This window comes from Phlebotomus papatasi, chromosome 1, assembly GCF_024763615.1.
Source record: "Phlebotomus papatasi isolate M1 chromosome 1, Ppap_2.1, whole genome shotgun sequence".
Taxonomy (NCBI): domain Eukaryota; kingdom Metazoa; phylum Arthropoda; class Insecta; order Diptera; family Psychodidae; genus Phlebotomus; species Phlebotomus papatasi.
Genome location: NC_077222.1, coordinates 30,391,093 through 30,410,995, shown reverse-complemented (window position 1 = coordinate 30,410,995; position 19,903 = coordinate 30,391,093). Strand labels below are relative to the sequence as shown.

The window sequence follows — 19,903 nt, the reverse complement described above, 5'->3', positions numbered from 1 at the left end:
CCCCTTCCTTCACTTTAACTGTCCACTTTTAGAGGGTAAAGTTGAAAAACAGCAAAAAAACGTGCAAAGTCTCCCGCAACGACGGTACCTTAGATACGGGTGACTGTGTCATCCGTGGGTGACCCTAGGAGACGGTTTGTAAAAATTTCTTTAATTATAATGTTTTAAATTGCTCCTCATTGATCAGACATGGTAGATCAGATCGGTAACGACCATACTTAAATGCTAGAATTAAAGAAAAGCTTACGAACAGGACCCAAAGTCACGTAACCGTTTTCATGGTTTATACTTAAATCGCTTGAAATCGATTATGAGCCGATAAACAATAATGGGAAACACACTGTTTATTTGAGCTGCTAACTTGATGACCAGTAAGTTACGACAATTGTTAATCCAAGTGGCGAATGGTAATATTTATGATACTGAGAGAAATCCGAATTACTGACACTGAGAGAAATCCGAAAAAAGTTAAAATAACATTCTGGAAATGTTAGTTTTACCCTGCATTATTGATCCGAAATCGGTGTAAATATTATGCTTTTTAGGGGTATTGTGGGTTAAAGTTACCCTTTTTCATGTTAATTTTACACTTAAAAAGGTGTAAAATTAACATTAAAAAATGTTGATATATTTTTACACCTAAAAAATGTTAAAGTTATGAGGAAAAAATGTTAATCGCAACCCCTTTTTTTCAGTGTAGTTAATGCAGATAGCACAGTTGTTGATCCATCAAAGTTAGTACCGGCTCTTTAAGACCTAAGTCAATTCATTTGATTTTCAAAACTCCTAATCTACAGTTTATTCATTTATTTCTAATTCCAAAAAAAAATCAAGAGAGTACATAATGAAACTCGTATAATATAAAAATGAGAAGTTTACTTAGCTTACTTAAGTTTACTTAGCTGTAATTCCAGTGAGTTCAGACAAATGCTTGATGAGATATTCATTGTAATCTTTGTAGTTGAGGGGAGTTGCGCCCACAACAGTAATTTTGTTGCGATTTGTATCCTGGCAAATCGAAACCGTAAACAAAATGCTCAAATTAAAAAGAAATGCAATCACTTACCCCAAAATGCTCCATCTTGATGCGCAACTTGAAGATATAAGCACTGAAATGAATGCTTGAGACCACAGCCTCTGCCTCATCCGGATTGTTGGTCAGCAATTCACCAATTTCCTGCGCACTCTTCCCGATAATCTGCTCTGCGACTTCATTGAAGCATGTCACCCAACGATTGGATGTCCAATCGCCAATGCTCATCTATGAAAATGTAAAGTACGAAATTTTTGGAATTCAAGTGAATTTTAGGCCACGCCTACTTGAGAAATCATATTACTAGAAAACTGTTATACATTCTATTTTAGCCGAGACATAGTTCTGGGATTATAACAGGTGGAAGGGAAATTTTATCTGAGAAACAAACCACTCAGGGAGATTTTCTACGACTCAGCGGTGCATTACACAGTGAATGGGAGGAATTTTAATACAAAACCTTCATTTTGAAATAAAAGTCGCCAATTGAGCTCAGCCTGGGATACTTTGACTATCTTTCGGCCCTTTCGGCGCATAAAATCTCTCTTCAAAAGATTCGTGGGATTTACACGATTTCATTTCTATTTAAGGGCACAAGTCTTCTTACATGTGATATTTCAGACATTAACGGTTTTCTAATTAAAGTAAAAGGGGAGCCTGCGAGCTATACAGGGTTTCACGACAGCCCAACATTTCTGAAGAAAGAATTCAGGGCTTAATAAAATATATAAGTCTTAGGGTGCTATCAGATTAGGATTTTCACAATTTAATTTTAAATTCAATTGAGCCAATTGAGCATTATAAAATTTCTATAATTTACTTGAAAATTCTCACAGCCATATATCAATATCAATATATCAATATATCAATTCAAATGATTTTTAATGCAAAATAGCGCAGATGAGCAAGTCATCTGAAAATTAAATTGAATTTACAAATTGGAAAAATCCTAGTGTGATAGCACGGTTATAATAGTCGTGAAGTATAATAGAAAGTCTGCCAGATTTTCCATTTTAGTCAAGACACACTTGGGGAAGTTATAACAGAGCGTGGAGAAAATTTATCTCAGGAGCAAACCATTAACAAGGAAAGTCCTCCAACTCGAAATCGAGTTGGTCAATGAAACTTGGTATATCCCCTAATTTGGACCCAAGGAATTCATTGGTGATAGTTCTAGATTTCAGAGATTTTTTGTTCACTTTATTTGCAGGGCCGGAGAGGTCAAAAATGCGTTTTTCGTGTGAAGACGCTAAATGGTTAGAGACAGCGGCTTGGAATATTCTTCGTACCTCCTCACAAGTTCACCCTGGGAATCCAAATATGATCTTAATTGTCCTTCCACGTCCTCCTGTCCTATAAAAACATGTTTTTCGACAGAATACTATGGATCGTTATATATATTTCGAAAAAAACCTGTTTTTAGAGGAAAAAAAAGGCGTGGAGGAAAAATTAACATCATATTTGGATTCCTCAATGGTTTCTTATTTTGAAATCTTATCTGCATGAACGATCATTTTTTGTGAAGTTTCAAAGCTCGACTAGTGATCTCAGACCTATTGCGTCTGGGGTTCCGCAGGGTAGTGTGTTGGGACCAGTCCTCTATTCAATATATACGGCAGATATGCGTAAGACATCTGGAAATCTGCTTGCGACTTATACGGACGACACAGTCGTGCTCTCTACAAATAAGGATCCGGTGAAGGCTTCCAATGAGCTTCAGAGTAGCTTGAGTGTCATAGAAACATGGTCCCGTAAATGGAAAATAAAAATCAATGGTCAGAAGTCTACCCACGTGACATGCAGCCTAAGAAGGGGATCTTGTCCACCGGTATTCTTGGAGTCCAGGTACCGCACAAGGAAGACACGAAGTATTTGGGAATTCATCTTGACAGGCGCCTAACGATGAAAAAGCATATCTGGACTAAAAGGCTGCATCTTAGTGAGACGGTCAGGCATATGTACTGGCTGCTAGGAAGAAACTCTCATCTTTCAGTTGAAAACAAACTCCTACTCTATAAGACTATTGTGAAACCCAAATGGATGTACGGTATTCAAATTTGGGGTGCTGCTTCGGATTCTAATATTCAGATCTTTCAAAGGTTTGAAAATAGGATGTTGAGAAACATTCTTAATGCTCCTTGGTACGTGCCTGGTACCATTATAAGGGGTGATTTAAACATGCCCACAGTCAAAGAAGAAATACAGCGTTCCACTCGTAGACATCGTGAAAGGCTTTTGGCTCACCCTAATTTTCTTGTCCGTAAACTTTTATATGTTCAACCTAAACGTAGGCTAAAAAGAAATAGGATCCTGGATCTTGACAACTAATTTTTTTTTCTTTTTACTCTTTTATTTATGAAAGGCAAGCTACTGGGCTTGTACTTTCTCGAGTCAATGTTTTCTATTCAAATATAGTCAAACTAATTACTTATTGTATTTCATTATACAGATTGTAATAGTGTGTCAAAAAAAAATTTGGATTCCTAGGGTCAATTTGTGGATACAAAGAATATTCTAAGCCGCTGTCTGTCACCATTGTCTTTATACGAAAAACCATTTTTTGACCTTTTTGACCTTGCCGAATGAATTCTTTGGGTCTAAATAAGGGGATATACCAAGTTTCATTGACCAAGTCGATTTCAAGTTGGAGGACTTTCCTTGTAAGAAAGATTTCCCCGATTCTCACCAATTTGATGCCAGTTACTTCATTTACAGTTGGAATTTCAATATTCGAAAATCAATTTCGAAAGTCAAACCTAGCGTACACAATTAGAACTGAAAAAACAGCGTTTTCAGCATATTTTTGCTGAGTCGATCAGCAAAAATATGCTGATCGGTTAGCAGTTGTCGAATTAAAAGTGCTAACCAAATATATGGAACTGCTACTGTCATGCGAGTGTCGTTTTAATGTTAGCATAATGCAGCTGAAAATATACATATGATTTCAGCTGAATTGAAATTGGTTAGCATTTTGGTGCTCGTTGGGAGGGAAAGACATTTTTACTTCTCGATTCATCCGCATGGTGGCCGAAATACTTCATATTCGAATTTCGAAGTGTCTAGGGTGTGAAATTGTATTGTTTTTTTTTTTGTGGGGAAAATCAAAGCAAGAAGACTGACTTTAATATAATTTTTCTTACAATCTTTTTAGTAATATTTTTAAGAGTTGTTATTACGAAGAGTCTTCCCATTGAGATCTAGAGTTTGATTCTCAAATAGTGTCTTCAATAAAAGGTAAGTGGAACTTTGTCCACCTAACAGAAAGAGACTAACTGAAATAAGATATAGCTGTCTCTTTCTGTTAAATTAAAATTGAAATTTCAATTTCAATTTTCATTTGACAGAAAGAGACTAACATATCTTATTTCAGTTTGAAAGAGTAAGAAGTAAAATTTTAATCGATTGAATTTCACGAATTTCACTCAGTTGAAAATGTGTGCCAGCGCCATAATTATTTAGATTTAAAAGCGAACTAAATTGATATCTTTTGTAGAAAAAAAACATATTTTAAAAGGTGAAAAGTGAAAAATTTGATTTTTTTAATAATTCTCAAAGAAAAAGAAGAAAAATAAACAACTCAAGCCCTTTTCAACGAATGTATTTCGAAATGTCTCCAGTGGTTCGTTGCTGAGAAAAAAAAATGCCCCAAAAGTGTCCTGGCTAAAATAGAAAAACTTGCTTCAGACATAGGTGGAATTAAAAACAAAATCGAAAATCGATTGCGAAAGCCAGAAAAAAAGACATTTTTGCTTGACATTTCATCCACTTGATGGCCGAAGTAATTTCTGTTCGAATATCGAAATGTTTCGAACGTCAAAATGTATCTGCTATAAGGAAAACAAAAGCAACCAGTAGGGGAATTCTGTAACGATATGACAATGTCATATGACAAACTTTTATCGTAAATTCCAGAGCAGGGCAACATTTAAGGCCAGTGAGCATGGAATAGCCATTTCAATGAGCTCTATGAAGCTTTTAGTAACTAATATCAATCGGTTTTGCGATTAGTTCTTTCGAATTTAGCACACAAAAACTTTTAAATTTGTCATATGGCATTGTCATATTGTTACAGAATTCATATTGTTACAGAACTGGTTGGTTTTGTTTTCCTTATAACAGATACATTTTAACGTTCGAAACATTTCTATATTCTCACAGGAAGTACTTCGGCCATTAGGTGTACAAAACGTGAAGCAAAAATGTCTTTTTGTCTGGTTTTCGCAATCATTTTTCGAATTTTTTAAACTCCAGCTATGTTTGAAGCAAGTTTTTCTATTTTAGTCAGGACACACTTGGGGCAATTTTTTTCTCAGGAACGAAACATACACATTTTCAAAGATTACCCGGCACATAGCGTAATTGGAGGATTTTCGAAACTTTGTCCATAAGAAGACGCTTGGAAGGCATTTCGAAATACATTCGTCGAAAAGGGCTTGAGTTGTTTATTTTTCTTCTTTTTCTTTGAGAATTATTAAAAAAATCAAATTTTTCACTTTTCACCTTTTAAAATATGTTTTTTTTCTACAAAAGATATCAATTTAGTTCGCTTTTAAATCTAAATAATTATGGCGATGGCACACGTTTTCAATTAAGTGAAATTCAATCGATTGAAATTTTACCTCTTATTCTTTCACTATGAGAGAAATCCGAAAAAGTTAAAATAACATTCCGGAAATGTTAATTTTATCCTGCAATATTGATCCAAAATCGGTGTAAATATTACCCCTTTTAGGTATGTTAGGGGTTAAAGTAACCCTTTTTCATGTTAATTTTACCCTTGAAAAGGTGTAAAATTAACATTAAAAATGTAGATATATTTTTACACCTAAAAAGTGTTAAAGTTATGAGGAAAAAAAGTTAATCGCACCCCCTTTTTTTCTCAGTGTTCAAACTGAAATAAGATATGTTAGTCTCTTTCTGTCAAATGAAAATTGAAATTTCAATTTCAATTTTAATTTGACAGAGATAGCTATCATCACTCAATCGAAAAGGTGTGCCACCTCAGCATGTTTTTCCAGTTGATTCCGTTTCAATTGAAAGCACTAGACTAGAGTAAATCAGTTTTGAGACCATTTACTTCAAATTAAAAAAATAAATGCAAAGATAAAATTTTGAAAAATATTTCCAAAGAAAACAATTTTGTTGGTAACATAAAAAATTCATAAATTAAATTTCTAAGTACAACAAAATCTCAAAATCGTAAAAAAATCAGATCGGTCTCCTGGAATTTTGAATTGGCGATTTTTTATTCCGAAGAATGAGTAATTTAAATAATTTTATTCATGAGAATGACGAAACCCATTTAAGCCGAAAGTCTAATGCTTGCTACAACGTACGAAATTTAGTTAATAATCGCTCTGGCACACCTTTTAGACCAGGAAAATTTCATGAAGACGAAATTTGCATCCCTTTCTTTCTCACATGTTTTGTTTATGACTATCTCATTTTTTCGCATACCAAATTCGATTGATCGAAATTGAATTTGGTGTGATGTTTAAAAGAAGAAGAAGAGTGCAAGAGAATGAGATAGACATATGCAAAGAATATGAGAAAAAAAGGGCTTCGAATTCCGACTTCATGAAATTTTCCTGATCTAAAAGGTGTGCCGGAGATATAAAAACCTTAGAGAATTTCGAAATTTGCCACTTACCGAAACGAGATAGCGATACTTGAAGTTAGCATAGGCGGTGTTGCATTTCTCGCAACGGTAGGTTCCGTCATCCTGATCCACCACCTTCTTGTTGCATTCAGCCTGTGGACAAGCCTTGTAGACGCAATTGCTGACACGCACCAGATGCACAATGGCTTTGGTCTGGAAATAATCTGGATTGTCTCCCATCCCGAGATTCTTCACTTTCGCCTCATGGAATGTCACCCATTCTGTCTTTAGTCCCGATGCGCCTCCTGTTCGCGTTGAGACATTCACATCAATCTCCTCACTTCCTCCATTGTCAAACCAACCACGAATCCTATGACCTTCCGGAATGTCCGGATTGATCTTCATCTGACTGTTGGAAATGAGAGAAATTGTCTTTCCACCACCAAATTCAGTGACTCGACATGCTTTAATGGCCAGAACTGGTTGATAAGTAGCATCAAAGTTTTCAGCATCATCTCCCCAGAGAGTCAAAGTAACGCTAGCCTTGCTGGGATCTGCCAGTGTCACTTCACGCTTCTTCAGTTCGCGTCCACTTGAACGAGCTGTGAACTGGAAGATATCCCCAGCATTTGTGCAAACCCCAATGACGTCAATCATGCTGTTGGCTTCCATATTGGTAATCTGGGAAATCGGCACAAAGTTGTAATTTGTTGTTGGAACATCAACATCATCAAAGCACTCTTGGATGATTGTCTCATTGTTCAGTGTTAATTCGTAATCATTCTTTGTGGAATTGAATCTTTTATCTGCTGCTTTGAGAGTGCATTTGCTCACAAAGTAAACTTTATCCACTTCGAGCATATCGTAGAATTTGTCAACTTGTTCTTTGAATGCCGTCGCCCTTATCTCACCACTCTGATCGGCCAATTCAAAACTGAACAGCTTCCCTTCTCCTCGATCATTCTTCCATGTCCTCACATTGGCCTTGTGCATCACCCTTGCCTTAATCACCCATTTATTCTGATACGGGGTCAAGGAGCAAATGGGATGGGTGACTGAGGTGCTGAGTGACATTGAATCATTGAGATTGGCAGCATTTCGCTGATTGTAGCTGGAACCTGAAGAGTTCATCGGCTGCTTACCCTTTGCAGCAAATGATGGAGCTGAAGTTTTTGCTCCCATATTGTTTCCGGCGTTACTTTGATCTGGCTTCATTTCTAGGCCGACCGGATTGCCAATTTTTCTGCCCACTTCAGAGCCAGGCACAAGAACATTGACTTCCATCAGGACAATCACTCTCCTACAGGGAAATGTTGATTAAGGGACAGGTAAGCATAAAGCTTTTATAGGATAATTGATTCTTATTTTATTCCAATTCGGAAGATTTTTATATAATTATTTATTTACATGTTTTAGTAGACAAGATATAATAAAATTTAATGATAAGACATAAAGTTCAGTAATCTTGAATATTTGGAGGATCTGGAAAGCATCAGTAACTAAATAGCTATAAAAAAGGGATGGCAAAGCGTCCCAGGTTTTGTGAAATGTTCGAACTCGTGACTTAGATTCTATATACCTCAGAAGTGCTTTCGCATAATTTACCATTTACTGGTTCTCAATCGATTTGAACCGGTTCATAAAACATTCAAATTGCGTTAACACTTCGTAGAACCCTAACTAAAAGTGTCACGGAAGGACCAAGTGGCAGCCGCTGCCATTTGTCGAATTTTACATAATATTTTGATATTTTTACTTATTTTAAACATTCGGAGCTTAAGTCAGTTCTTTTGTGGTGTCTGTATCAGAAATTTCAATTCCTTGAGTACTGTATCTAAAGATTTTTAACTACAGTAGACTCTCACTCAATCGGCTCTTTTTCAATCGGGCGTCAAATTTTGTTGACAATTTTCACGCTTAATTATGATGCTAATTCGCTCAAATTCGCTGCAGTTCTTCCTATTTTATCGTGATTCTTTATAATTGAGCGATTTTTGTGGAATTTACAAAGGCTTTGACGCCCAATTCTATCGCTAAACCGGATGACATTTCGCCCCATATTCCCGATTGAGAGAGAGTCTACTGTATTCGATTACTTGAGCGCATTACTTGATAAATGCGCTCTCTAGTGTCTTTTTAACCTTTGACCTTGAAAAACCGTTATTAGGAATGATTCAACGCTATTAGGTGAGATTCTTAATAATCTCACCTACTATAATCCTAACAAAATCTCTTATCCTCCGATCGGTCCCAAACTTTGCTAGAATGTGTTTGGCCACTTACTGATCACGAATATATGGATGGCTAAAAACCCTAAAAACCGTTCCCGTCCGTCCGTCTGTCCATCCGGCCGTTCTTTGGAGCTTAATAGCTCCCAAACTAAAAGAGATATCGACTTGCGGTTTTCGGCAAAGGTTATATATCGGGTGAAAATTGCAACTTGGTGCATTGACCCCCCACCCCCCACCCCTCCTTTCGTCATTTTGAATACCGCCCCTTTTTTGTTTTCTCAATAGCTTCGCCCCTATGGCATCGATCGGGCTTAAATTTTAGTATACTATAACTTGGCCTTACAGCTTTCGATCAATACCAACCTTAACTTAAGGTCCTCCGACCCTTCTGACCCGAGCTATAGGGTAAAAAAAATTCTTAAAATTGCCATAACTCCGGTTCTAATTGTCAGAATTTAAAAAGCAAGAGAGTTTTGGAAAGATCTCGTGAAATGCCACTTCCCCTTCTAACATCGAAAGTTCATAAAACTACTAAAAAGGGCGCTATTTTTAAAAAGAAGATTTTTCAATTTTCTAAATTAAATAACTCAAAAATTCCTTTGTGCATCGGACTGAAATTTTAGTATGTCGCAGATTATACCTATCCTACAAAAAAATACTTAAGTCGATCCATAACCCCTGACCCGAGCTACAAGGGGTCAAAATTCGAAAATTGACCGGCCTCTATCTCCGGTTCTAATTAACATTTTGACCTAAATTTTGATGTTTTAGTTTCGTCTCGATGAGCACTTTCAGATGGAAGTTCAAAAAGTCATCACAGGTGGCGCTGCGATAGCGTCAAAATTCATAGAAATTCAAACTCATTTTTCTCAAAAACGGCATTGTGCAAGTTAATCAAATTTTAGAGTGTTGTAGTCTAGTCTAGAACGTTTCCAAAATGGGGCGTAAGTGCGCTGTGGTTATAATAGAACCGGAGATATGAGGGTCAAAGTTCACGAAATTCAAAAAATCATATCTCCGGTTCTATTTGACCGATTTTGATCAGTGAGGGCTTAAAAGAAAGATCTCACAAAGTGCTACAATTTTTTAGAGCATTTGAACTTCGTGGGACCAACACCAGGGGCGCCACAGTCGAAAAACCAATTTGAATATCACATAACCTCAATTATCTCGACTCTCACTGAACCGATTTTGATGATTATTTCGACATAATTGTAGAGTACATTTGTCTCTACATTTCGTCCATACATCATTTTCCGCTCAGACTACGCTATCACTCCTATTTTGCCGTTTAAGTGTGAAAAAATGGACTTTTCCCATAAAAACGCTTTGAAACCACTCAGATGCCAATTTGACTGTTTCTACTCGACCAAGACACTTAAAATAGGGTTTTAAATGGAAAGTCCCACAAAATACAACAATTCTTTGATATAGTTGAAGTTCAACAAATGACTACTTGGGGAACTCTGGATGAAAAAACAAGTTAAGAAACAAAAAACCTCGATTATCTTGGCTTCTGAGTAATCGATGAGATCAAGTTCTATGGCAAAATTATAGAGAACATTCTGGTCTACATTTCACCCATATATCACTTTTGTGGCAGTTCATCCAAATCCTTGATATTTTGATTTAAATACAAAATTTGTGTAGCACGAATGCTACAGGCCCCACACCAGAACATGCTGGAGCACCCTTCATCGCTTGTCTCCGGAAGTGAGCCCCATTGCCCATTCCGAGAGAGCCACGAATCTGACGTCCTCCTTGCTTCACTGGTGAAGACCGACTGAGGAGCCGATTCGATTGTGCCTTCGGAATAACTCGCCGAGCGCTCACAACCCCATCTATCGGTATTATAGCGATGTCGTAACTTGAAGTTAGCCGCAGTTATAGCACCCCTCAAGATTACACTCCAACTGAACAGTGATTGGTACCGTTGGCTTAGAAGAGTCTTCGTCAGGACGGGCTTTCTCCCTCCAACTCCTCCAGGCTCAACAGTCCTACTACATTCGGCCTTTCCTGACCTTTGAATGTCCTCATCAAAGGAGAGAAAACAACAGAAAATGTGGTCGTCTCATGTTCATTTTCACAAATGTCAATATTTTGAAGGATCAAATCATATAACCATCAAAATCTCATCATAAGAGTGAATAATCTATCAGAGAACTATATGTTACACCAAATTTTAAATACGATAAGTGCTATTCAGTCTCACAAAAGTAACAGAACCACACGTATCATCCATTATTTATTCTTCCCGGATTTTTCAATCCATTCGTATTTCAAATTATCAGCGTCGTACCAAGTGCTCTCCAGTTTCACAGACATTGATGGAACCACACTTGCATTCCACCGGCTATAAGCCTCGGAATCGCTGAATTATCAACAACTGTTTTCTAGCTTCCAGCGTCGTACCAAGTGCTCTCCAGTCTCACAGACATAGGAACCACACTTGCATTCCACCAGCAATGGCCTCGGAATCGCTGCGCAATCTATTAAAACAGTGTAATACCTTTCTTCTTAAACGGAGCACAAAGTGTCGTCCAGTCGATTTCGAGAGTATAGAATTTAATGGGAACCACACTCGTGCGCCTCCAAACACAGAAAATTGATGCCACACTATTTACAAGGTGACAATGATACGGCAACGTCTTGTCAATTCTGCAACGGAAGGAATACAAGTCTTATCCAGAACTTCATTTTCCTGTCAGCGAATCGTTGATCATCCATTCTACTTAATCTTTTTATCTCGAATTAAGTGTTGATTATCTTGAAGTGTGCGAAGAGTAAAGAAATAACAACCTTGAATTATATTTTACACTTCATTCATTTATATTCTTCCAATACTTCAACAAATTTATGGTTTACATTTCAACTTAGCTTATTCCTCACAATTTTTTCATTACAGCCTTATGACTCCTTTTCATCCAACTCATCATCAATTCCTAATTCATGTGGATCACAAAACCTCTTAAGCTTTTCAGCGGAATAAACCGATTCAAATGGTTTTTGGGTCATCTGCGTGACTTCTGTATCACCTACCAAATAACGATCCGCGCTTAAAATCTTTTTAACTTCATAAGGCCCCCTATATCTTTGCAACAGTTTACGCGACGATCCTGTTGCTGGAGGGTCAAATCTAATCAGTACCAAATCCTTCTCTTTATACTTCGGCGGTTCTTTTCTTTTCTGATTAAACTTATCTGATTGATTTCTTCTCTTCCGGATCGCAGTTTCTACAACCTTTTTTCTAATTTCTACTATATCTCTCGTGTTATCATTATCATTTTCATTTTCCAACATTACCGCGTTCAACAATTGATTCCCCACGTGATTTCTAGGACGATAATTAAACAAAATTCCTTGTGGAGACTCACCTGTAATACGATTTCGCAAACTATTGATTGCCCACTGAACTGCTGACAAATTCTTTTCCCAATCATTACCAGATTCTCCTTCTGACATTGTCTTCAATCCTTCACCTACAATTCTAAATACCCTCTCAATCTTCCCATTTGCTCTAGGTGTTTTTGCAGCTACTAATGAATGCTTGATTACATTTTTCTCACAAAAATCTTTGAATTTTTTACTTGTAAAAGCCGCACCTCTGTCACTGATCAAAATCGTTGGTACTCCAAATATCTGCGAGATGTCTTCTAAAACTTTAATTGCTTCTTGAGCGTCCGGAGATCTAACAGCCCTTAAGATTGTGAATCCTGTAAATGAGTCAACAATACCGAATATGTATTCTTTGCGTGATTTTGTTTTAGGATAAGGACCGGCATGATCAATGTGACACGTGTGAAAAGGTATAGGCTTATTCTCTACTACATGCAAATGAATCTTTTCTTCATCCGGACCCTTCTTATGCAAGCTGCAAGGAATGCAGTTATTAACATATTTTCGAACAAATTGACTCATGTTAGGAAACCAAAAGTTATCCCTGATACCATCAAGCGTTCTTGCCCAAGCTGGATGTCCGATTTTATCATGACCTGCCTGAACCACATAAAATCTCACTCCTTTTGGTACGTAAAATTTAAGTCCTTCATCAGTCTTTTTATAAATTTTTCCTGCCTTCAATGAATAACTGTTTTTAATTTCCTTCAGCTTGTCACTCATAACTGTTTCTGATCCGCTTAATATATCTTTGATTTCTTTAATCGTCTCATCTCTTGATTGTAAGGCTACGATCCAATCCTCAGGCTTCTTTGACATCTTTAAAATATTCTTCTCGTCCTTTTCCCCATTAGAATCGCTTTCTTCAGTTTTATATGAATCTTCATCTTCAGAGTTTTCAACTTCATCGCTCATACATCTACTCAAACAATCTGCATGGCTCATCTGCGCTCCCGGGCGATACTTCATTTCAAAATCAAAAGCTTGGATTTCCATCCACCATCTTGCTACACGATCATTTAGCACTCTTTTCTTTTTCGTTTGCTCAAGCGAACGACAATCAGTGAAAACCGTAAATTTTCTATTCAAGAGATAGTAATAAAATCTCTTGAGACTTTCCACTAGAGCCATAGTCTCAAATTCATAAGAACTATATCTAGATTCTGTAGGAGTTAAAGCCTTACTAAAGTAAGCGACAGCCTTGGGTGGAAGGTCACCTTCAATCTGAAGTAGCACGCCACCTAATCCTTTCTTACTTCCATCGCAATGGAGTTCATGTCGCGCGTTAGGATTAAAAACCGCTAAAACAGGTTTATCTGTCAAGATGTGCCTTAGCTTCTCAAAGGCTGACTGCTGCTCATCACCCCAGTAAAACTTCTTCACATCCTTCTTCAACAGTTTACGTAATGGAGCTGATATTATCGCGTAATCTTTAACATATTTGCGGAAAAATCCTGTCAAACCTAAGAACCGTTTAACTTTCTTAAAGGACTTCGGAACATCAAACTCCTTAATCGACTCTACATTTCTGTCACCTGGCGCTATTCCATCTTTAGTAATTCTATGTCCCAGATACGTAGTTTCTGCAGTCAGGAATTCACATTTCTCCAAATTCAACGTCATCCCTGCCTTCCTCAATTCTATTAGAACTCTCTCTAGTAATACTAAAGCATCATCAACACTTCTTGAGGAAAGCAGAATGTCATCCATGAACAAAGATATATCTTCTCTGTTTAATGGCTCCAGTACTTTAGCCATGACTCTCATAAAGACGGCCGGAGAATTCGTGCATCCAAATGGTACTCTCACAAACTCATATTTACCATCAGGAATTACAAACGCTAAGTACTTCCTGGAATCAGGCTCAATTTCAACCTGGTAAAACCCTGACATGAGATCCAAATTGGAAAACACTGATTTCCCTGCGAAACTACTCAACTCTTCTTCTAAATTGGGACTGGGAAACGTTTCGCGCTTTGTAATGGCATTAATATGTCTATAATCAACGCACATACGAAGCCCTTCCGTCTTCTTTGGCACCAGTATAACAGGACTTGCGTACTCTGAATTTGATCTCTGAATAATTCCATTATCCAAAAGCTCCTGTATAATCTTCTTCAATTGGCTCTTATGCCCCTCTGCTACTCTATAAGGCTTATAGGCAATTACCCTGTTTTCAGATAACTCAATCTTCATCTTCTCAATTCCGGTTTTTCCGATTTCATGGATTCCCGTCGCAAAACAATCTCTATATTTATTTACCAGCTGAACCAATTTTGCTTTATCTTGCTCATTAACATGCTTGCCCACATTTATCATATCTGCACTGATCATTTGCCTTTGACTTGAATCATTAGAGCGTATGTTCAAAATTTGCAAACTGTGATCTTCAATTTTCCTAATCTCAAGACCTTTCCATCTTTTAATTACAACTATTTTTGGATCATCAAATACATCAAGACCAATTATCATTTGATACTTTTGTAAATCATCTGGGATAACATGAATATCGACTCTCTTCTCAAAATTATCAATTTTAATTATCTTTTGAATTTTTCCAAGTGTTCTGCAAACACCTCCAGCGAACCCATGAATCAAAATCGAGTCATCAATAACCTCCCAATTCTTTTTATCTACCTCGCATTTCCTAATTGTAGTGCACTCACTACCTAGATCTACAAAACCCTCAAATTCATGATCTTCAATTTGTACTACCTTATGAAGCTCCTTATTTTTTTGCTGGGTGGTTAGCTCCTGAACCACCCCTTCCCGAAAATTTGCCTTGCAGTCCTTAGCAATGTGCCCAGGTTTATGACATCTGAAACACTTCCGGGAATCTTTCTTGCTGTCCTTCTGAGATTTTTCGTTGTCCTCACATTTAATTGACTTGGATCCGCTGGGTCCATCTTCTGCCCGCGCTGTATTATTCTGATATCTGGAGCTGTAAGAGCGATCTGAATCTCGCTTATCACGGTTGAACTTGCGCCACTTTGAACGACTTCTGTGAAACTCCTTGTTGCCATTGGCTGCTGAACTCTCCTTATTGTTAGCTTGCTTCAAAGTCTCTTGAGAAGTCAATTTCTTATTTGAAACAACCAAAATTTCCTTCAACAAGTCTGGAAATGTGGTCACTTGTTTGGATTTTATTGCACCTTTATTCGTGTCGTCATCCAAACCATTGATAATATATTCCATAATGGTTTCATTGTCCAATTTGGCTCTTTTTCCAATAGCGACAGTCTTGTGGAAATAGAACTCAATGGACTCATCCGCTTTGCGCTTCCTGTTCTTCAATAGATCGTGAATCTCCATTCTTGAGACAATGTCCGGAAAGTTAGCCTGAAGCTCTTCCTTAAATGCTTCCCATCCTGTCAAGGAAGTTTCTGCAGTCTCATACCAAAAAGATGCAGCCCCTCGAAGCCGCATTGCTGCATAAAGCATCGTCACTTTGGAGTCCCAGCCATAATTTTCCCGGAGACTGTCAATCTTTTTTATCCATACCTCAGCACGAATGGCATTCTCACCCTCTTCACCAAAGGTTGGAATTATCGCAGAGATGTCCTTCGCACTGATGTGAGCATTGTTCTCCTGATGGCTTTCTCTATCCTGGAGAATATCTCTACGAGAACGTGGCATTTTCTTGTACCAAGGTTATCGTTACCCTGAGAGAATTATACCAAAACATTAGATTCCAACATACCCTTCATTTACCTCACTTCTTGTGTTTATTGCATTGAAATCTTGTCCCTGGATACTCACAATACAGCCACTTCTTTCCTCGATTATGATTGTTCGTCCTTGACTGAGAAATGATAATAATTGTCGCATGAAACAACGCCAATTGACAATGTTGTATTCATAAAATACTTACAGTGAACCAAAAATTATTTCAAATAAAATCCTTTGCAACAACTCCTTATAATACGCCAGATTTCTGAATAATTCTCACTGAAATACTGATAACAATAGCACTAATATTGCTGTAAAATTGTAAATTATTCTCAACTTGTCGACTGAAAATTTCCACGAGGGCAATCTATTTGGGTACAGCACAGCTGAGTGACACAATGGCGATTTTTGGGTATTAATCGAATAATGCCCACCACGAACTTGTCAACGTTTTCCCGCTTTAAAAATTGCACTTTTCAAAATTATTTCCAATTTTATTGCATTCGCTAAAGCGACTGAAGCTGAATAATAATTTTAACAGCGAACCAATTCAAATTAAGGGTGGGTATCGTGGATATGATTTCAAAATAAAACGACAAAATTCTTATTTATTGACTGTCGTCGTATATCTCTTTCTCACATTCACTCTTTTTTCTGTGGAGCTCCACTCACACACTCAAACCACACAAATGTCGCTCTGTCATTATGACAACTTTTTCATTTACAATTTCCTTCAATTTTGGATAATAAATGGCATTTAAAAAAGAAAAAACTTCTCTGCTAATGGCGTTTCTGGTACAGCCTCCATCCCGCAGCAACCAGCCTCCTCGCCATTCCCCGAGTGATTCTCCCCTGGGCTTCTCTTACACCTGAAGCCTCCTCCACAACACTTCCACGGCACTAAAGTGGACTCTTATCCCACTTCTGATATGTAGCACGAATGCTACAGGCCCCACACCAGAACATGCTGGAGCACCCTTCATCGCTTGTCTCCGGAAGTGAGCCCCATTGCCCATTCCGAGAGAGCCACGAATCTGACGTCCTCCTTGCTTCACTGGTGAAGACCGACTGAGGAGCCGATTCGATTGTGCCTTCGGAATAACTCGCCGAGCGCTCACAACCCCATCTATCGGTATTATAGCGATGTCGTAACTTGAAGTTAGCCGCAGTTATAGCACCCCTCAAGATTACACTCCAACTGAACAGTGATTGGTACCGTTGGCTTAGAAGAGTCTTCGTCAGGACGGGCTTTCTCCCTCCAACTCCTCCAGGCTCAACAGTCCTACTACATTTGTATAATTTCACGATTTTGATTCAAAATAACTGAATGGCGTCCCACAACTTCAGCTCTAAATCGAATTTGCATACATTCCGAGTTACCTCACATTAAGAATCTCACCTACATAAGCCGGTTAGGATTATCTGTCCCTTTTCGCCTAAGGACAAAATGTCCGCCTGGGTAATCTCTAAAACATATCCAAAAATGAAGAAAATCACACGACGCGTTTTCGAGCAATCCCAAAAAAAACATTGTTTTGGAGGGGAAGGGGACGCGCGGTGGGAAAATGAGGGGCATGTTAACGATCCTCCCCGTCAAATAATATCTGCAGATATCTTTAAGATTTCTGTAGAGAAAATCTACACCTTTACAGAATATCTGCAGATAAATTCTGTAGATATTCTTACGAATTTTATTTGGGCTTGGGACAAAATTCGTCAGAATATTTCGGCAGATTTTCTGACGAATCTCTGACGAATTTCTGTAGATATTCTGTAGATTTTTTCTACATTCCAGACTTTCCAGACAAGATGTGTCAGAAGAGATGGAAAAATTTTTCACTGAAGTTTGCAAAATTCTATAGAGTTATTCTTAGTGATATCACGGTGTTTATATAAAATAAAGAATTCTGCGACGCCGTGTTACAAGTAGAGAAAAGTGAAGTGAAAACTTTAAACAGAGTGTCGACCAAAATTTCGTGTTTTTGTATCATTCGATTGGCGATTTTTAAGAAATTAGTATTTTTGCTCGCAGTTTTTTTACTTATCTAAAATGTGTACTCGGTAATGCTTGTTAAGCAGAGCATACAATTTTCTTTATAACTTCTACAGTTTCTTCATAAATCAACAATATTTTTGTGAAGTAATGGAGGTTATGCAGATTTTCTAGGGAGAAATTCTGCCGAGAATCTGCAGATTTTCTCTGAATGTACTAGAATATACCGTTAAAATTCAAAAAAACCTCCGAGTAAAATCGGCAGGTAGAGCAATGATTTGACGGGTCGGGTCGACTTATGGGGGGGTCCCGCGAGAGGTCCCAAGTCTCTATCTCTAACCGTTTGGCCTCTGTAGTTGATGACAGCCGGACGGACAGACGGACAAACAGCGTGACGACATTTCTCAGAAATCGTCTGAAACGCGAAGATTTGTTACAAAAAGTAGTCTCCGGAGAGTGGAAGGTAGAAATTTTAGGGAGGGGTGAAAAAATCGAGGGATTTTTGGACAATTTGCCATTATTTACTATGGCCGACTTTCTAACTGAGTTGGTCCGACTTTTAAAATTTATTGGCCGAATTTTGAGAATGTGCTTCTTTTTCTAATTAATAAAAATGAATATAAAATATATTCATCTTAAAAATTAATTTCAAATTTGCCTCTTTCTTAAGTGTCCGAGTTTCCAAATTTCAACTTAAATGGCGTGGAGAGAGACTATCAAAGACTATCAGATAGTATACCTATCTAACGGCGTTATCACACTTGCACATTAAAATTTTAATGTGATTCACATTAATTGTCGCTTGTGACCGTCCAAATATATTATTTGTGTCTTTGAGTCACTTAATATTTGGGATTTTTCTATTTATTGATAAAAAAGTGGACTTGGCCTGCAAAAGTAAGTTTAAATTTACCTAAAGCATAAATATTTTTCACATTAAAAAATTAAAGAGAAAATCACATTAATTTTTCGCATTATTGCTATAAATCAATTTATATCAAATTTTGCGGGCCAAGTCTACCTTTTTATCAACAAATAGATCAAATTTTGAATATAAAATGATTCAAACACACAAATTACACATTTGGACTCTCACATTCGCAAGTGTGATGATAACACAGTTAGAATAGTATGGAATGGAGCCGTCGATTTGATATGGGTTTTGATTTTATCTATTGGATTTTTTAAAGCTTCTCTTAAAAAATAAAGGCAATATCCTGCAGTCACGGTAGCAGAACAAAGATTTACAGTGAATTGGACTAAGAGGTACAGGCTTGAGACAGGGATTCTGAAATGCCTTTACATTTAAGAAAGCTACATGAAGACAAAAGATTTCATCTTTTCCTTTTCAAAGGGAATAGAAGAAGGGGAAGAACTGCATTTATTTTGAGTTACTTACTTTCCTCCACTGTCTGTCTTGGAGTTAACCATGGATGTGTTGAAGCGAGACAGCCGGAAAATAGTGAAATCCGTGAGACTTCCATTGTGGAACATGTAATTGAGTTGACAGGCCAGCATTGCAAAACTATGCAAATATTGGCCATCAGAGATGAGTAGGCGATATCTCTCGGATTCATTGTTGGGAATGAGCTTGATGCCCAGCATCTGGAGCACAGGTTGCTCATCAGAACCCTCAATGAGACGCTGAAAGTGAATTAAGGCAGACGTAAGGTTAGAATTTCACAACTTACGAAATCCCTTAATTTCTTAAATTTCTGATTGAATACCTTTATCGCTCCATTGGACAATTCTGGAAAATTCATTTTTACAAATTTCTATGCACAAATATGTATTTTAATGCAAATTGTTAATGAAAAAAACAGAGACCGACAATATTTCTCTTCACAACGCGACTTTTGCGCCTTTTCTCACTGATAAAATTGACAGATGTTTTAGAATTTTTCGTATTGACCACCAGGAGGCGACACTAAACAAAAAATATCCCAAAACATCGTATTGAGTTTTGTTTACGTTTTTCCTGG

At 37.4% G+C, this 19,903-nt stretch overlaps 1 protein-coding gene across 1 annotated transcript; it reads right to left on the bottom strand.

The window, feature by feature from the left end:
- Positions 1-792: 792 nt before the first annotated feature.
- Positions 793-19,805, bottom strand: LOC129799613 (replication protein A 70 kDa DNA-binding subunit). The gene is made up of 5 exons (XM_055843647.1): positions 19,649-19,805; positions 19,321-19,565; positions 6,684-7,932; positions 1,067-1,261; positions 793-1,008 (listed from the first exon to the last, which is right to left on the bottom strand). The coding sequence occupies exons 1-5, from the start codon at positions 19,682-19,684 to the stop codon at positions 895-897; spliced, it is 1,839 nt and encodes a 612-aa protein (XP_055699622.1). The 5' UTR covers positions 19,685-19,805; the 3' UTR covers positions 793-894.
- Positions 19,806-19,903: the final 98 nt, after the last annotated feature.